The 15,352-nt window shown below is 53.3% G+C and overlaps 2 protein-coding genes and 1 long non-coding RNA gene across 6 annotated transcripts; 1 reads left to right on the top strand and 2 right to left on the bottom strand.

Annotated features, from left to right (window-relative positions):
* Positions 1-2,413: 2,413 nt before the first annotated feature.
* On the bottom strand, positions 2,414-5,529 carry LOC134761202 (D-dopachrome decarboxylase). Of its 2 annotated transcripts, none has more exons than XM_063722979.1 (3): positions 5,338-5,529; positions 4,799-4,974; positions 2,414-2,672 (listed from the first exon to the last, which is right to left on the bottom strand). In XM_063722979.1, the coding sequence occupies exons 1-3, from the start codon at positions 5,443-5,445 to the stop codon at positions 2,600-2,602; spliced, it is 357 nt and encodes a 118-aa protein (XP_063579049.1). In that variant the 5' UTR covers positions 5,446-5,529; the 3' UTR covers positions 2,414-2,599. The 2 variants fall into 2 exon arrangements, with proteins under 2 accessions (XP_063579049.1, XP_063579050.1); XM_063722980.1 differs by lacking the exon at positions 2,414-2,672 and adding an exon at positions 3,780-4,374 and having other exon boundaries at positions 5,338-5,520.
* Positions 5,530-7,846: 2,317 nt separating this feature from the next.
* On the bottom strand, positions 7,847-11,986 carry LOC129052571 (uncharacterized). 3 transcript variants are annotated; one of them, XR_010139498.1, is made up of 4 exons: positions 11,834-11,986; positions 10,755-11,528; positions 9,502-10,642; positions 7,847-8,601 (listed from the first exon to the last, which is right to left on the bottom strand). It is a non-coding gene; the product is annotated as an uncharacterized LOC129052571 (long non-coding RNA). The 3 variants fall into 3 exon arrangements; XR_010139497.1 differs by having other exon boundaries at positions 7,847-10,642; XR_010139499.1 differs by having other exon boundaries at positions 7,847-10,576.
* LOC134761199 (glutathione S-transferase theta-2B) lies at positions 11,166-14,933 on the top strand. The gene is made up of 5 exons (XM_063722978.1): positions 11,166-11,338; positions 11,978-12,065; positions 13,653-13,803; positions 13,896-14,069; positions 14,422-14,933. Exons 1-5 carry the CDS (start codon positions 11,227-11,229, stop codon positions 14,629-14,631), a joined length of 735 nt encoding a protein of 244 aa, XP_063579048.1. The 5' UTR covers positions 11,166-11,226; the 3' UTR covers positions 14,632-14,933.
* The last annotated feature ends 419 nt before the right edge of the window (positions 14,934-15,352 follow it).

Below are 15,352 nucleotides of genomic sequence, written 5' to 3'. Positions count from 1 at the left end.
ACAAGTGTTGTACACTTACCGTGTGCTAGATGCTCTACAGGTACTTTACACTCATGATCCCATTTGTAAGGATTGATCCTTACAATCCCTGTCCACTTCCCCTTTGTGCAGACAAGACATGTTATACCCATGAGGTAGATAATCTCCATTATGCCAATTTTATGATGAGAAGACTAAGGCTCTTCATACTACCCCGCCCTCAGCCAGGCTGTCCCAAGCTGTGTTGCTCCTCACTGAAAACTGCTGTCACCTCTGAGAGGGGCATGTTCACTTATGGCACAGACATTAGTGCTGGGGGGGTGGGTCACCGTGTGCCCAACATTTGAGAAAACAGGTGGCTGAGGCACTGTGTCCTTAGGGAGTCTGCAATTAGGAGGAGGTAGGTTGCCCCTCAGCCCACAAACTGATAGAGATGATGGAGTGTGCAGCACACACGATGAGGCTACTGTGTTGAGTGTCTGTCCTAGGTGGGTCATGCTGATGTGCAGCCACCATCCCACACCTGAGTGTCCCACTGCCCTGCTGGGGGTTGGGGAACGCTCATTACCAGGATGAGCAGGTTTGCAAAATGGGCTGAGGTGGGAGGATCACTTGAGCCCAGGAATTCAAGACCACCCTGGGAAACAAAGTGCGACCCCGTCTCTACAAAGTCATAAAATTAGCCCAGCATGGTGGCATGAGCCTGTGATCCAAACTGCACGGGAGGCTGAGGCAGGAGGATTGTTTAGGCCCAGGAGGTCGAGGCTGCAGTAATCTGAGTTTCCACCACTGCACTCACTCCATGCCGGCTGCCTTTGGATTGTTCCTAATTGGATGGTTTTGCTTTCGATGGACACTCCAATAAAGTACACGAAATAAAGAATAAAGTTAAACAGTCAGTCCCAGTGCTGTGTAGGTGGCAGTAAGTCTTGGAGAGCGACCTCAGCTGAACTAACCATGGTGTGCATCATTGTCAAGTGGGGCCAGCAGGATCCTCAGGTCACCTGGCAGGAGGGGCAGGGAAGTGTCCCTAGAAGTGACCTTGAGTTGCACTTAGTGCTCTTGGCAGAGGGAAGGGCTTGGGCTAGCACTGGAGGCATGAAGATGGGGTGTGTTCAGGGCTCCCCAGCCATCCAGGCATGGGAAGGGGACGCTGAGGGCCAAAGGCGGAGGTGACACCGGGAAGGGAACTGTAGCAAGGTGAGGACTGGCTTTCGGCCATGTGACTGAATTGCCTGTGGTGTGTGTGTATGTGTGCAAATTTCAGTGAACTGTGTGTGAATGTGAGTGAATTGTGTGACTGTTCATGTGTGGGTGTATATGTGTGTGATGCGAGTGAACTGTGTGTACATGGGTGTATACGTGAATTTTAGTGAATTGTGTGTAAATGTGAGCAGTGTGAATTTGTGTATGTGGGTGGATAAGTGAATTGTGTGATTTTGTTGCTGTGAATTGTGTGCCTGTGTGTGACGGGGTGTATGTGTGAGTGAATTGTGTGATGACTGTCTATGAATGTCAGTGAATGGTGTGATTGTGTATGTGTGTGTATGTGTGTGGGGGTTTGGTCTATATGTGTGAATTTGAGTTGTGTGACTTTGTTGGATGTGAGTGAATTGTGTGATTGGGTGTATATGTGTGTGTATATGAGTTAACTGTGTGTAAATGGTACGATTGTATATGTGGGTGTATGTGTGTGAAGAATGAGATGAATCGTTGTGACTAGATGTGGGTGGATGTGTGTATGTTTATGGTTGTGTGTCCATGAGTGTAAGTGTGCAGGTGGCACAGTTGTGACAGGAGAGAAGACACAGGAAGCATTACAGACCTGCCATTTGTCCCCCCAACTGTCCTCCCGGCCTGGGGGCCCCTGGGCTGGAAAGGTTGTGAAAGGTAGTGCTACTGCCAGGAAGGGGGGATGGGGCAGCTGGGAGGACGGTTTGAGTCTTGCCAAAGGGAGGAGTCGAAGTTTGCAACCCTGGGGAGGAGGAGGGGCAGACTGGGGACCCTGCTTCGGGAAAACCAGTGACCAACCCCCAAAGGGACACAGGCAACCCCTGCCTCCACTCTACAGAGGTGGGGAAAAGGGGAGAGTGGCATGGCAGGCTGCCCAGCCAGTCATGGAGGGAGTAGGCTTCAGGAGGAGTACAGAGGTCTGGTCCCATTTTGGGGCTGAGGACAGGAGCCTCAGGTCAGCAGTCTGCAGGAAGGCCCCAGCTGGACCAGCTGCTCACACCTTCCCACAGGCCTGCAGATGGGTGTGGAGAGCAGAGCCTCCAGGCTGAGGCTTCCAGCCCCAGATCTCAGCAGTCTAAACATCAGACAGCAGCCCTGAAGATGGAAATCATCCCCCTCCAGGTTCCCTACGGTCTTATCCACCAGCCCTGCTGCCCATGGTGGCCCCAGATGCCCAGGAGAGAGAACAGAAGGTGCGAAGTCATGTTGGAATGAGGAAGCTCTCTTCATTTATTTCATATGAAGATGAAGAAGAGGATTATGTGATCACAGGAATGTTTCATGCGGGATAATCCAAAGCTGGTTATCACCAGGCCCTCACTCTGCCAAGAGATCTCTCTGGAAGAAGCAGCCAGCTCACAGATGCCCTGGATCCCTCCGTGCCCAATCATAAAAAAGTCATGACCGTCCCTATCTTGCCAATCTGCCAGGACTCCAACGGGAAAAAGCGGATAAGTATCCTTCAGGAGACAGAAAAAGATATCATCAGCTCCTTGGCTAACACCACATCTTGCAAGACCCCTGCCAGGTACTCCCACTGTGGGTACTCAGGACAGTCTGCCTCAGTCCACCAGGCATTTTGCAAACCTGCTCATCCCAGTAATTATTTTCCCTAACCCCCAGCAGGGCAGTGGGACACTCAGGTGTGGGATGTGGCTGCACATCATGACCCAGCTAGGACAGACACACCATACGGTAGCCTCAGTGTGTGTGCCGTACACTCTATCATCTCCATCAGTTTGTGTACTGAGGGGCACCCTGCCTCCTAATTGCAGGCTCCCTGAGGGCACAGTACCTCAGCCACCTGTTTTCTCAAAGGCTGAGCACACGGTGACCCCCCACCCCACCAACCCCGCCACTAATGTCTGTGCCGTAAGTGAATATGCCCCTCTCAGAGGTAACAGCGAGTTTCCAGAGAGGAACACCAGAACTTGGGATAGCCTGGCTGGGGGGGTCGGGAGTATGAACAGCCTCAGTCTTCTCATCATAAAATTGGAATAATGGAGATTATCTACCTCATGGGGATAGCATGTCTTGTCTGAGCAAAGGGAGAGTGGACAGGGATTGTAAGGATCAAATGGGATCATGAGTGTAAAGTACCTGTACAGTATCTAGCACATGGTAAGTGTACAACACTTGTTGTTAGAATAACAGTTTTCCCTCAGTATCCGTGGGAGATTTGTTCTAGGATCCCCAGAGGAAACCAGAATCTACATTTGCTCAAGTCCCTTACATAAAATGGTGTAATATTTGCATATAACCTACACACATCCTCTCATATACTTTAAATAATCTCTGGGTTACTTATAATACCTAATATAATGTACGTACTATGTAAATAGTTGTATTGTTTAGGGAATAATGACAAGGAATAAAGTCTATATGTATTTTCAGTACAGATGCAATTATCAATTTTTTTCCCTCTAATATTTCAATCCATGGCTGTTTGAATCAACAGATGTGGAACCCAGTGATACAGGGGGCTGACTGTATTATTCCTCTGTAGCTTGAGGGAGGACCCAGCAGGATCAGCCATTCCTCATCGGCCTTCATGGACTAACAAAGGCTCCATTTCAAAGGTCTTTTTTTCTGAGCCAAGGTCTCACTGACAGGCGCAATCATAGCTCACTGCAGCCTCAGCCTCCTGGGCTGACACCATCCTCCCACTTCAGCCTGCCAGCTAAGTGAGAGTACAGGTGCACAGCACCATGTCTGGCTAATTTTTAAAACTGTTTTAGGGGATGGCATCTCACTATGTTACCCAGACAGGTCTGCAACTCCTGGGTCAAATGAACCTCCCGCCTCGGTCTCCCAAAGTGCTGGGATTACAGGCATGAGCCACAGTGCCTGGACAGTGTCCTTTCAAGCTTCTCATGCCCTTACTTCCTCCTAGGCATGGATGAGGCTCAAGAATATCTTTTACCCAAGAGGAAACTTTAACTCGGTCACAGAACGCCAGGTTTGGGTTGTAGAGGCTTCTTGTGGGGGAGGGAGGTCTTTTCCCCTGTTTTCACAAAAGAGGAGGTTGCCAACTGGAGATGGTTCATTTCCAAGTTTGTCTGGGGTCCCCCAGCTATGCAGGACCCAGAAAGCAGATGTCTAGACATCCAGGCCAATGCTCTTTCACTACTCTGTGAGTCTCCCGTGAACCTCACCTGGAACGTCGCCGGGCCATAGGTCCAAAATACATAACTTCAGAACATACCCAGAATTCCTTCTGACCAGCCTGGATAAGTGCTAGAAAATCACACTTCAGCCACGTGTACCTACCCTGTGAGGTGCCAAGGCAGGTACCGCACACAGACAATCCCACATGACCCTTGCACTGCCCCGGGGGTGTTAAAAGAGAGCCTTCCCGGTTCACAGACTTACACACTGAGGAGCAGAGCCAGAAATTCATTCAATCCTGCTCCCACTTTGAAGATGGTCCTAACAGCAGGAACCTAAGGGGTCAGGGGGCCCCAGAGCTCCAGACCCTGATGTGTCCTTACTGGGCAGGGCAAGAAATGGGTTTTTCCCCCTGAGACAGGATCACTGGCTCCAGTCTGCGGCAGTCCCACATGGATCCCCTACTGCCCCTACGCACCGGTCCTGGCCCAGGGCTAGCTCCTTGGTGAGAAACTCAAACAAGTGGGCGCTGTGGCTGCGGTTGTCCTCGGCGGTGCCCACTACGCCGATGGAGGAGACGGACAGCTGCGCGCAGGGCTCAGTGGACCCGCTCAGCGCCATGGCCAGGCCCGGCCGTACCGTCACGTTCACGCGCTGAAGGGGACATGAAAAGTTTTGCCCGAAGCTGGAGCCGGCCGGGCTACCTCTGGGGTCCCGACCCGAGCGCGCGAAAGCCGAAACACGCAGTGTTCGCGGGGACAGGGATCCCGGTACAGGCCGCGGTCCCTGAAGGTCACGTCCGGGTCATGACTGGGGAGGGCGACAAGGGAAAGACGTGCGGAGGGGGAGCCGCGGGATCGTGGAGCACGGAAAGTCAGAGCTTGGCGTGAGGAAAGGAGTGGGGAGTGGTCCCTGGGGAAAAGATTCGGGGTCACTGTCGGGGAGGCGGAGCAGGGACAGGGCCGGACCCCTGGCCCACCAACCTCCCCTCCCCCGTGCTGCCCGGCCCACGCTCACGTCCGCAGGTTTGCCCAGGATGGAGGCAGCGGCGGCGCAGAGTCGTTTCTCCAGCCCCGCGGGCACTCGGTTGGCGGGCAAATTCGTGTCCAGCTCTAGGAAGGGCATGGCGGGCAGAGGAACGGAAACAGCTCTGGCGGAAAAAATGCTGGGGGTACCCAAGGCTCGCGGACCAGGGAGGAGGGGCGAGAAGCCACAGCAACCTGGCTTCTCATTGGCTGGACAGAGACTCGGCGCTCCCCGATTGGCTGCCTAGCGTATATCCCGCTTCTGCAAACAAAAGTCACGTGTGCCGGCTCTGATTTCCGGAAGTCCCATCGTCTCCGCCCTACATGTAGCCCCACCCACTACAGGTCTTTAACCCGGTAGTGGCCCCCCCCCCCCACCACAAGGTCTCTTCCCCGACCCTCCTGCCTGGCGCCAGGTGGATTTCTCTCTCAAGCTTTCCGCGCTGTGGTCGCCTGGTTCCTAGCCCTATTAGAGGTCTGAACACCCCCAACACACAAAGACACACATACACCTATAGGGGTCTTCCCCAGGCTCGACCCTAATAACCAATACAACGGGAGCTTAAAATTTTTTTGAATGATTTGCCATCATTTCGAAGTCAGGCAATTTCATGTTCAGTACGGAAATCTGCGCTTGGGCAGTCAGGAGATGTGGTTACTCGTGGGGGCGCTGGTAGGGCTAGGCAGGACCCTTGGGCTCACGACAATACCTGTCCCTGCCTGGTCCCCATTGACATCTCCCTGTGTAGCCTCTTGTGCCGGTGGTGAGGCACTGTCCACCAGGGGGTGGCAAAATATGTTATTTAAAACATGGAAAGGCCGGGCATGGTAGCTCACGCCTGTAATCCCAGCACCTTGCGAGGTCCAGGCGGGCGGATCACCTGAGGTCAGGAGTTCGAGACCAGCCTGGCCAACATGGCGAAACCCCGTCTCTACTAAAGATACAAAAATTAGCCGGGTATGGTGGCGAGCGTTGTAATCCCAGCTGCTCAGGAGGCTGAGGCAGGAGAATCGCTTGAACCGGGGAGGCAGAGGTTGCAGTGAACCGAGATCACGCCATTGCACTCCAGCCTGGGCGACAGAGCAAGACTCCATCTCAAAAAAACTCCAAGAAACATGGAATTCTGTTGGCGTGGCTTAAACATGAGTCTGTGGTCAGTGTGGCAAAATCACTTGAATTGTACATTTCAAATATGATTGAAGTTGTGGTCAAGCAATGTGGCTCACACCTGTAATCTCAGCAATTTGGGAGGCTAAGAAGGGAGGATTGCTTGAGCCCAGGAGTTCAAGATCAGGCTAGGCAACATAGCAAGATTCTCTTCTTTTCTACAAAAAAAAAAAAAAAAAAAAAAAAAAAAAAAAATCTAGCTGCTGTGGTGTGTGCCTGTAGTCCTAGCTAGCTGGGCGGCTGAGGCAGGAGGATTGCTTGAGCGCAGGAGATCTAGGCTGCAGTGAGCTATGACTGTGCCACTGCACTCCACCCTAGATGACAGAGTGAGACCCAGGCTCCCCCCTCCCTCGCAAAAAAGAAAGAAAAATTTGTAAGTTTATATGTACAATTTCAACTACATGTATAAAATTCTCTATAAGTGTGCATACTTAAAGGAGCCTCCACTGAAAAGCCGACAGAGTCTCTGTCTGTCATGATCTTGTCCTATTAGCAGTCTGTTTATTAGATGACTCAGATATCAGTAGATCTGAGACACACGATAGGTAAATATGACAGTCCTAAAGGGAGAAGGCTGGGACAGATGGCAAGTCTGGGACCAGGTGTGGGGCATGGACAAGCCAGTGGTGAGGGAGTGGGGTGTAGAGAAGACTGCTGTCAAGGCTATGAGGAGGCATGGGAGAGGGACTTCCCTTCCCGCAAGGAGGTTCATGAACCAGCCCTGCACCCCACTTGTGGAACACAACATCGCCCCACAGTGAGGAGAGAGACCAAGGAGACCAAGGCGGATCCTGATTCAGACATCTTTCCACCAGGTCACCCTTCATCTATGATACATGCTCAGTCTGGGGGTATCCCCTGCATGGAAACACTGGGGCTGAGGAGCCCAGAGAGGTCACCTGACCTGGACTGGGGCTGGGGAGGTCAGGGAAGTCTCCCTGGAGAAGAGACAGGGTGCCAAATGCCAAAAGACCAGGAAGGGCACCAGGTGAAAAAGATGAGGAGGGAACAGCATGAGCAGAGGCCAAGAGGCCAAGGTGGGAGCCCAGAGAGGGGTATAAGAGTGTGCAGGCAGAAGAGGCCACCTGGAGGAGTGGGAGCAAGGCCTTGAATGCAAAGTTCAATGACTTGTACTTTAGCTTCTGGGCAGTGAGGAACCATAGAAAGTTCCACACAGAAGGACAGGGTCAAGTAAGTGTTTGCCAAAGCTGTTTTCAGAGGTCACATGGAAGCTAGAACGGAATGGGGTAGGAGAGAAAAGGAATGCAGGCATGGTATCTGGAGGAACTGTGAATGAGAGACTTTGCAGATATGTCTTCTTTTCAACCAAGGAGACAGACAGTTCCATGTCTTTATTCTACCAACACAGCATCCCCTCAGGGGCTCAGCAAGTCTGGGACAGGCACTCACAGCAAGAAAAGCTGCATTAAGGTCTTCAGATTCTCTTTAACAGCAGGTTCTACTGGAGGCAGGTCCTTGGCCTTCAGGACAGCTGCCAGGGCCTCCTGGAAGAGGTCCTCCCCCACTGCAGCCTCCACGTGTTGGGCACCATGCTGCCATTGTGGGTCTGCTTTCAAAGGCTCAGCAGCCAGCACTGATGGGCTAGGGGAAGACAGAGTCAGCGGAGGGGCTGGGCATAGCCAAGTGTAAGGCAGCATGACCTGCTTTAGGGGTTCTCTGATTGGATTTTCCCTCCTCCACCGTGCGTGTGATGGGCTAGGATATCCCCCTCCCTGGGGACACTTGGAAGCCTCTTAACATAGCTGTGGTGAGGGGTTTGTAAAGCCCCATTTTATAGATGAGGACACTGAGGCTCAGAAGGAGAAGTGACTCACACAGGGTCCCACAGCCAGAAAAGACAACACGAGCTGGGATGGCAGCTCCCTTCCCAGATACACCACAGCCCAGTGGGCCACCCCACCCCATGGCACTCTCATGCATCAGCTCCGTGATTGCCACCACCCAGCCACAGTGATACGGGACCCAGAAAGGAAGGCCTGGCCCGCAGGAACTTGTCCTCGGGCAGCTGCAGGAATCCGTCCAGCTCAGCCAAAGTGGCTGCCAACATCTCGGGTGGCACTGACTCGCCTAGGAACACAGGGATTATTATCTGGTGGGCCGACAGGCAGAGAGAGGGGTCAGGGTCTGCCCAAAGCCCATTCTGGTTCCCACCATCATCCTATCATCACCAGCCCTTGGGATTTCTGCTCACCTCTGCTCACTTCTTTCCACTTATAGCCACCAGTAGCCCTCATCTCCTACTCAAACAGGGACAGCCCCACCCTTCTCCCTGGGTCCTCACACGAGGCAACCAGTGGGATCCTTCTGCAATCTCAATGTGCCCATACCCTCCCTTGAATAAAGCCTTCCATGGCTCCCCACTGCCCTCATGAGAAAGGCCTCAACACAAAGCCAGCCTTCTCCAGTGCAGTAGCCATCCCCTCCCCACTTTTCACCTCACCTCCTACTACCCCCCACTGATCAAATGGGAATGTGTGTATGAATCCTCCCTGGAATCTGGTTACAGTTTATGCTCCCAATCAGTAAGGTCACAGTGGGGCCTGAGCTTCTGCATTTCCAACAAACTCCCTGGTGATGCTGATACTCCCAGTCCATTGACCACACTTTGGAGAGGAAGAGTCTACACTTGCTCTACTCAACTTCTCTCCATTCTGTCCTCAAACACACCTTGCTTCCTTCCCCACCAGCTGGAGGGGGCTCTGCTCCCAGGCTCCAGAGGTCAAGGCAGACACAGTTAAGGTGTGGAAACCTCCTTATTGCCCAGTGGATCCTCCAGAGAGGCGGTCCCTTACTTTCAGAAGGGCGCATGTCTCCCTGTTTCATGCTCTCTTACACACAGGGTGCCACCCCCGTGCTGGGCACTGGGTAATTGCTCTGTACATATTAACTAGAAGTACTCATTTCAAAACCATGTGCACCTTTGATAAATAAAAACAGTATGTGCATGTTGTGTTGGTGTGTGCTTACTTGATTATTACCGAAGTTAAACATGTTTTCATCCATGTATTGACCATATCTCTTTCTCCTTCAGTGAAACCTCTGCTGATTTCCTTTGCTCATTTTTTTCCTGTGTCTTCGTCGGATGAGTTTCTCTTCTTTTTGTTTGTTCGTTTGTTTGTTTTGAGACAGTCTCGCTCAGTGGCCTGGCTGGAGTGCAGTGGTATGATCTCAGCTCACTGCAACCTCTGCCTCCAAGGTTCAAGTGATTCTCCTGTCTCAGCCTCCCGAGTGTGCCACCGCACCCCGCTAATTTTTGTATTTTTAGTAGAGACGGGGTTTCACCGTGTTGCCCAGGCTAGTCTCAAACTCCTGACCTCAAGTGATCCGCCCACCTCTACCTCCCAAAGTACAGGGATTACAGGCATGAACCACCACACCCCACCTGTCCGATGGGTTTCTAAGAACATCTTAAAGAACATTACTTCCTTCTGATATATCTTTTACCAAGATCCTTCCCAGTTTTTTGCTTAAGTTTAATCCATTTTTTCTTCCAGAAAATATCCTTGTATATGTATTGGTTTTTTCTTTGTTGAGTTCTCCCACTTTTCTGAGGCTTAGAAAGTCCTTTCATACCCAGACATCAGAAAAACAGATTCCATGAGAGTAGCTGGGATTGCAGGTGTGGGCCACCACGCCCTGCTATCACTCCCTTTCTCTGAGTCAGCTTTTCTGTCTCAGACTCGTCTACTCCTTGAACTCAGGAAATGTCACTACAGGTGGCCCCAGCTCCCATTTACCTCCCCATAGGGAGCTCCTCTCTCCAGTTCCAGTTTCAAAACTGCCAAGGAAGCATTCTGGTTCACTCACTTGGGCCACTGGCCAGAGGGATGGGATACTCTGAAAGATTCAGCTAGAGTCCCGGGCCCAGCCCTGGACCATCACTGTGCCCCCTGGTGAGATGCCAGGGCTGGGATTCACGGAGAAAAAAGGAGATTCCCGCGCAGTCATTCCTGCACCCTGCGGCTACGGGCTTCCTGCCACCATCCTGTGCACCGAGGGGGACCTCCCGCTGTCTGGCAGCAGCTGCTCTGCAGAGGACAGTCTGGACGGTAGAAAGTTCATCCTTAACCCCAGCCTTCCAGTCAAGGTTCCCACCAGTCTGGGACACCTGCAAGTGTCACAGCCCGCTGGGTGAAACTCTAAGATCCCTTTTGGGGGATCCCATTCGTTCCCTCCCTTCCACCGCCATGCATCGCGGAGAAACAGAGCTCTGAACGAACCCTCAGATGTCGGTGCGCTGGGGCCTTTCCAGGACGGCGGGTCCCAGTCGTTTCTGGGTCGGGGCGACGCCTGGAACTGGGCAGGGTCCCTGGCACCGGGATCCCGAAAAGCAGACCTGCTTCTCCCTGTCCAGCTGGTTCCCCTTCCCCTTGCAGTCAGCCCCCTGCATCCGCGTCCTCCTTCCGGGTCAAGGGCCCCAGCTCCAACTCCACCCTCCCAGCTGTGCGTTCATAGCGACCGCCCTCCCTGTAGGGACGCACGCACCTGGTGTTGGAGTCTCGGCCGGCCAGGACTGGACAGGAACCGAAGGGACGAGGCGGGTCCGGGGGTGGTGCGCTCCAATTGGGTGCTGTCCCCAGGGGGTGGGGCCTGATCCCCTATTTCCCGGCGCTCCGGGAGCCTGCCACAGCTGCTGCCCACACCACCCTCAGCGCCTTCACTGCCATCTCCGCTGTCCTTGCCGCCCCCGCCATGGGCCTAGAGCTGTTTCTGGACCTGCTGTCCCAGCCCAGCCGCGCCGTCTACATCTTCGCCAAGAAGAACGGCATCCCCTTAGAGCTGCGCACCGTGGATCTTATCAAAGGTGGGCCCAGCCGGTTTTCCCGCGTGTCCACAAACCCAGTGCACCCCCAGGCCCCCGCCCTGCTCTGCCCTGAGCGTCTCGCCGCCCGCACAGCCCGCTCACCTCCTCCTGCAGCGTCTGCCACCAGAGAATGCTGTCGACTGAGTGGCCTTGGAGGGGTCACAGCCTTCTCTGAACCTTAGCTTGCCTTCTGAAAAGGAGGATAATGTTACCTTCTGCTCTGTAGGGGTGGAAAGAAAATACTGAATGGAGTTTACAGAGTTCTTGCGTGGAATGCACGCATATAAATTCACAAAGCCCAGAAGACCTTGGGAGAAGGACATGCTGTTGTGAGAATTAAGAGAGGAGAAGAGATGAGCCACCCCAGTTTGCCTCCCCTCCCCTGGCCCACCAGAGTCCTGGCTAGAAAACTTCTCTTCATCCACCTGCTGCACCTGGCCCCACCCACCAAAGCCCCCGAGCTGCCCCGGAATGTGGCAGGACAGCGAGTCTCACCCAGGGAATGGGGCTGATCCAGCCCTCTGGTCCCAGACCTTGCTGTTTCTCAGGGCTGTGGGGCTCCGCTTGGGCAGGGGGAGGGAGGGTGTAGAGGTGCAGCGTTTTTACTCTGAAGACCTTTTCTGACTTCTTCCTCTTCAGGGCAGCACAAGAGCAAGGAGTTCTTGCAGATCAACAGCCTGGGGAAACTGCCGACGCTCAAGGATGGTGATTTCATCTTGACCGAAAGGTGCCCTCCTTCCCTCTCCCCTCCCGCATCCGGAGCCCATGTTACCCTGACTCTCCCCATTGGCCCCGGGCCCCACTGGCCCTCCCATACCCCATGGGGCAGCGAGGGAGGGGAAAGGCGAGGGATCTGGCCGGGCGTGGTGGCTCAGGCCTGTAATCCCAGCACTTCGGGAGGCCAAGGCGGGCGGATCACGAGGTCAGGAGACCGAGACCATCCTGGCTAACACGGTGAAACACCGTCTCTACTAAAAATACAAAAAAAAAAAAAAAAATTATCCGGGCGTTGGTGGCGGGCGTCTGTAGTCCCAGCTACTCGGGAGGCTGGGGCAGGAGAATGGCGTGAACCCAGGAGGCGGAGCTTGCAGTGAGCTGAGATCGCGCCACTGCACTCAAGTCTGGGCGACAGAGCTAGACTCCGTCTCAAAAAGGCCCAGCGCGGTGGCTTACGCCTGTAATCCCAGCAGTTTGGGAGGCCAAGGTGGGCAGATCACGAGGTCAGGAGATCGAGACCATCCTGGCTAACACGGTGAAACCCCTTCTCTACTAAAAATACAAACCATTAGCAGGGCGTGGTGGCGGGCGCCTGTAGTCCCAGCTACTCCGGAGGCTGAGGCAGGAGAATGGCATGAACCCAGGAGGCGGACCTTGCAATGAGCTGAGATCCTGCCACTGCACTCCAGCCTGGGCGACAGAGGGAGACTCTGTCTCAAAAAAAAAAAAAAAAAAAAAAAAGAAAAGAAAGGAGAGGGATCTGGGGAGAAGGTACAGCTTCGGGTGTGACCGGGATGAGCAGGGGCTAATAGAGCATGTCCCCGCACCTCTCATCTTCAGCCTTTTCTGAACCCCAGGGCCTCTCCACTCCCAGACTGAAGGGTATTAGAAGAGAAGACAAGGGAACATTTTTCCACGGTTGCGCAGAGTAGGTTCAACAAATGCCAGCTGAAAAGAGCCTCTAGTGACTTGTCGCAGACTACCCCAGTCTGCCCAGGCCGGGCCTAGAGGCCAATGCCATGGCCCAAGGGCACAGCTCGTGGTGAGGTCCAGCTGCTGGGCAGGAAAAGGACAAGAGGCCAGGTGGCTGCAGAAGTGATGGCTGGGGGCCTGTCAGACGAGGGCCAGAGACATTCCTGCCCTCGTGATCCCTGACCCAAGCACGTGGACATGCAAGGGACTCCACGGAGCATCCACTGTGTGCCAGCCCCATGCAGGGTTCCAGGGGTCCAGGGAGCCTATTCTGAGCTGCACCGGCTCGGACAAGTCACTTGACCATTCTGACCTTGAGTTTTCTCTTGTGCTAAAGGGCTAACAGGAGTCTCTACCTCATAGGGCGGTTGCTGGCATATCACAGAGATGAGGTTCTCAAAGTGCAAAGCAGAAGGTCCAGCCAAGAGTCGGTGCCCAAGGCAACAAAGACAGGAGGAGACTCGGAGGAGGACGGGGTGGTGTCGGGGAGCTGGAGATGGAGGGCGAGGCTGGAGGGCAGTCCTTCAAATGCAGAGATGCCCCCGGGCCCCAGTGGGGGATGGGAGCAGCTAGGGGTAAAGGCCTGGTGCCAGTGTCCTTACAGCCACTGCCCATTCATTCCCAGCTCGGCCATCCTGATTTACCTGAGCTGTAAGTACCAGACGCCAGACCACTGGTATCCATCTGACCTGCAGGCTCGTGCCCGTGTTCATGAGTACCTGGGCTGGCATGCCGACTGCATCCGTGGCACCTTTGGTGTACCCCTGTGGGTCCAGGTGAGAAGAGCCATCTGGAGAGTGGTTGCCCACCAGAGAGTAGTTGGCAGTAGGCAGGGGCCATAGACTGACCCATTCTCTGCCCCCATCAGGTGTTGGGGCCACTCATTGGGGTCCAGGTGCCCGAGGAGAAGGTGGAACGCAACAGGACTGCCATAGACCAGGCCCTGCAATGGCTGGAGGACAAGTTCTTGGGGGACAGGCCCTTCCTTGCTGGCCAGCAGGTGACGCTGGCTGATCTCATGGCGCTGGAGGAGCTGATGCAGGTGTGAGCTCAGCCTGTGGGTAGTGTCCCTCTTCGTGTCACACCCATGAGGCAGACAGAAACACTGAGGCCTGGAGAAAGCCAGAACTTTGCCCGGAATCACAGAGCAAGTCTCTGGATGATCTGGGGCCAGAACCTTGAATTTCTGCCTCCTGCCTGGGTGTGGGGTCTCACCCCGGCTGGTCTTGGGTTCTAAGGCTAAACATACTGCCTGGGCCCCTGTGATCCATTCACTTAGGGGCTGGAGAATGGACCATGTCTCTGATACTTCTGCCCATGGTTCCAGCATTCGGGTCAGCAGTGACAACCGGGAAAGTTGTATCCCCACAACTTTTTCATCCTTGTCCCTACAGCCGGTGGCTCTCGGCTATGAACTGTTTGAGGGACGGCCACGACTGGCAGCATGGCGTAGACGAGTGGAGGCTTTCCTGGGTGCTGAGCTATGCCAGGAGGCCCACAGCATCATCTTGAGCATCCTGGAACAGGTGGCCAAGAAAACCCTCCCAACACCCTCACCAGAGGCCTATCTGGCTATGCTGCTTCGAATTGCCAGGATCCCCTGAAGGGTCCGGGATGGAGGCCAGGAGATTAGCAACGAGGATTCATTCTGTTACTTACTTGCCCCTTTTTATCTTTCCCTCTTGCCCCAGTCCCTTGTTTCCAGCTTCATGTGAAGCTCTGCACAGACAAGACACTCGGTGTCCTTGGCAGTGCTGCTACTCTTCAGGTGCAGCATGCATAACCAGTAAGAGACTAAATCTGCAATATATAAAGAGCTCCTACAAATCAATAACATGAAGAACACTCAAAAATTGGCAAACATCATCAGTGTTTTACATAGAATAAAGATTCCAAACACTTTGAATAGAGAACCAAGAGTTACTGATTTTACTAAATTGTTGTGTTACACACATGGAGTAAAAGTATGTGCTAGTAATCCTCATCATGGTTAACCAAAGTAACCTCACAATCACAAGTCAACATAATTGTATCACCACGGCAACAAAATATTAAGTAAGTAACCAACTCGAATTTCAAACTATTAAAGGATATAGGCGATGTTTCACAGGGAATAGCAACGGTCTTTGAAGTCTAGGAGACTTAAAAGATTTCTTTTAACAAGCATTCATGTCTTCTAGGACAGTTTTGTAATAACAGCAAATAGTAAGATTATACATTGTCACACAGACCTCCATGTATATCCAAGGGATGGACCCCACCACAATTATTTTAACAGAGAGAACTTGTTATAAAGAATTGGTAACCATGCATTAGAGAACTCCA

Source organism: Pongo abelii, chromosome 23 (genome assembly GCF_028885655.2).
Source record: "Pongo abelii isolate AG06213 chromosome 23, NHGRI_mPonAbe1-v2.0_pri, whole genome shotgun sequence".
NCBI lineage: Eukaryota > Metazoa > Chordata > Mammalia > Primates > Hominidae > Pongo > Pongo abelii.
The sequence above is the reverse complement of the archived record's forward strand: the minus strand, read 5'-3'. Positions and strand labels throughout refer to the sequence as shown.

Bases quoted from the DNA above. Each gene is read 5' to 3' on its own strand.
- LOC134761199 (XM_063722978.1), top strand. From the start codon at position 11,227: ATGGGCCTAGAGCTGTTTCTGGACCTGCTGTCCCAGCCCAGCCGCGCC. The intron at 13,804-13,895 runs GTGAGAAGAGCC...TGCCCCCATCAG, and splicing joins GTGTACCCCTGTGGGTCCAG to GTGTTGGGGCCACTCATTGG. The intron at 14,070-14,421 runs GTGTGAGCTCAG...TTGTCCCTACAG, and splicing joins CGCTGGAGGAGCTGATGCAG to CCGGTGGCTCTCGGCTATGA.
- LOC134761202 (XM_063722980.1), bottom strand. From the start codon at position 5,445: ATGCCCTTCCTAGAGCTGGACACGAATTTGCCCGCCAACCGAGTGCCC. The intron at 4,975-5,337 runs GTGAGCGTGGGC...TGTCCCCTTCAG, and splicing joins TCCTGGGCAAACCTGCGGAC to CGCGTGAACGTGACGGTACG. The intron at 4,375-4,798 runs GTGCGTAGGGGC...TGGCCCGGCGAC, and splicing joins CTAGCCCTGGGCCAGGACCG to GTTCCAGGTGAGGTTCACGG.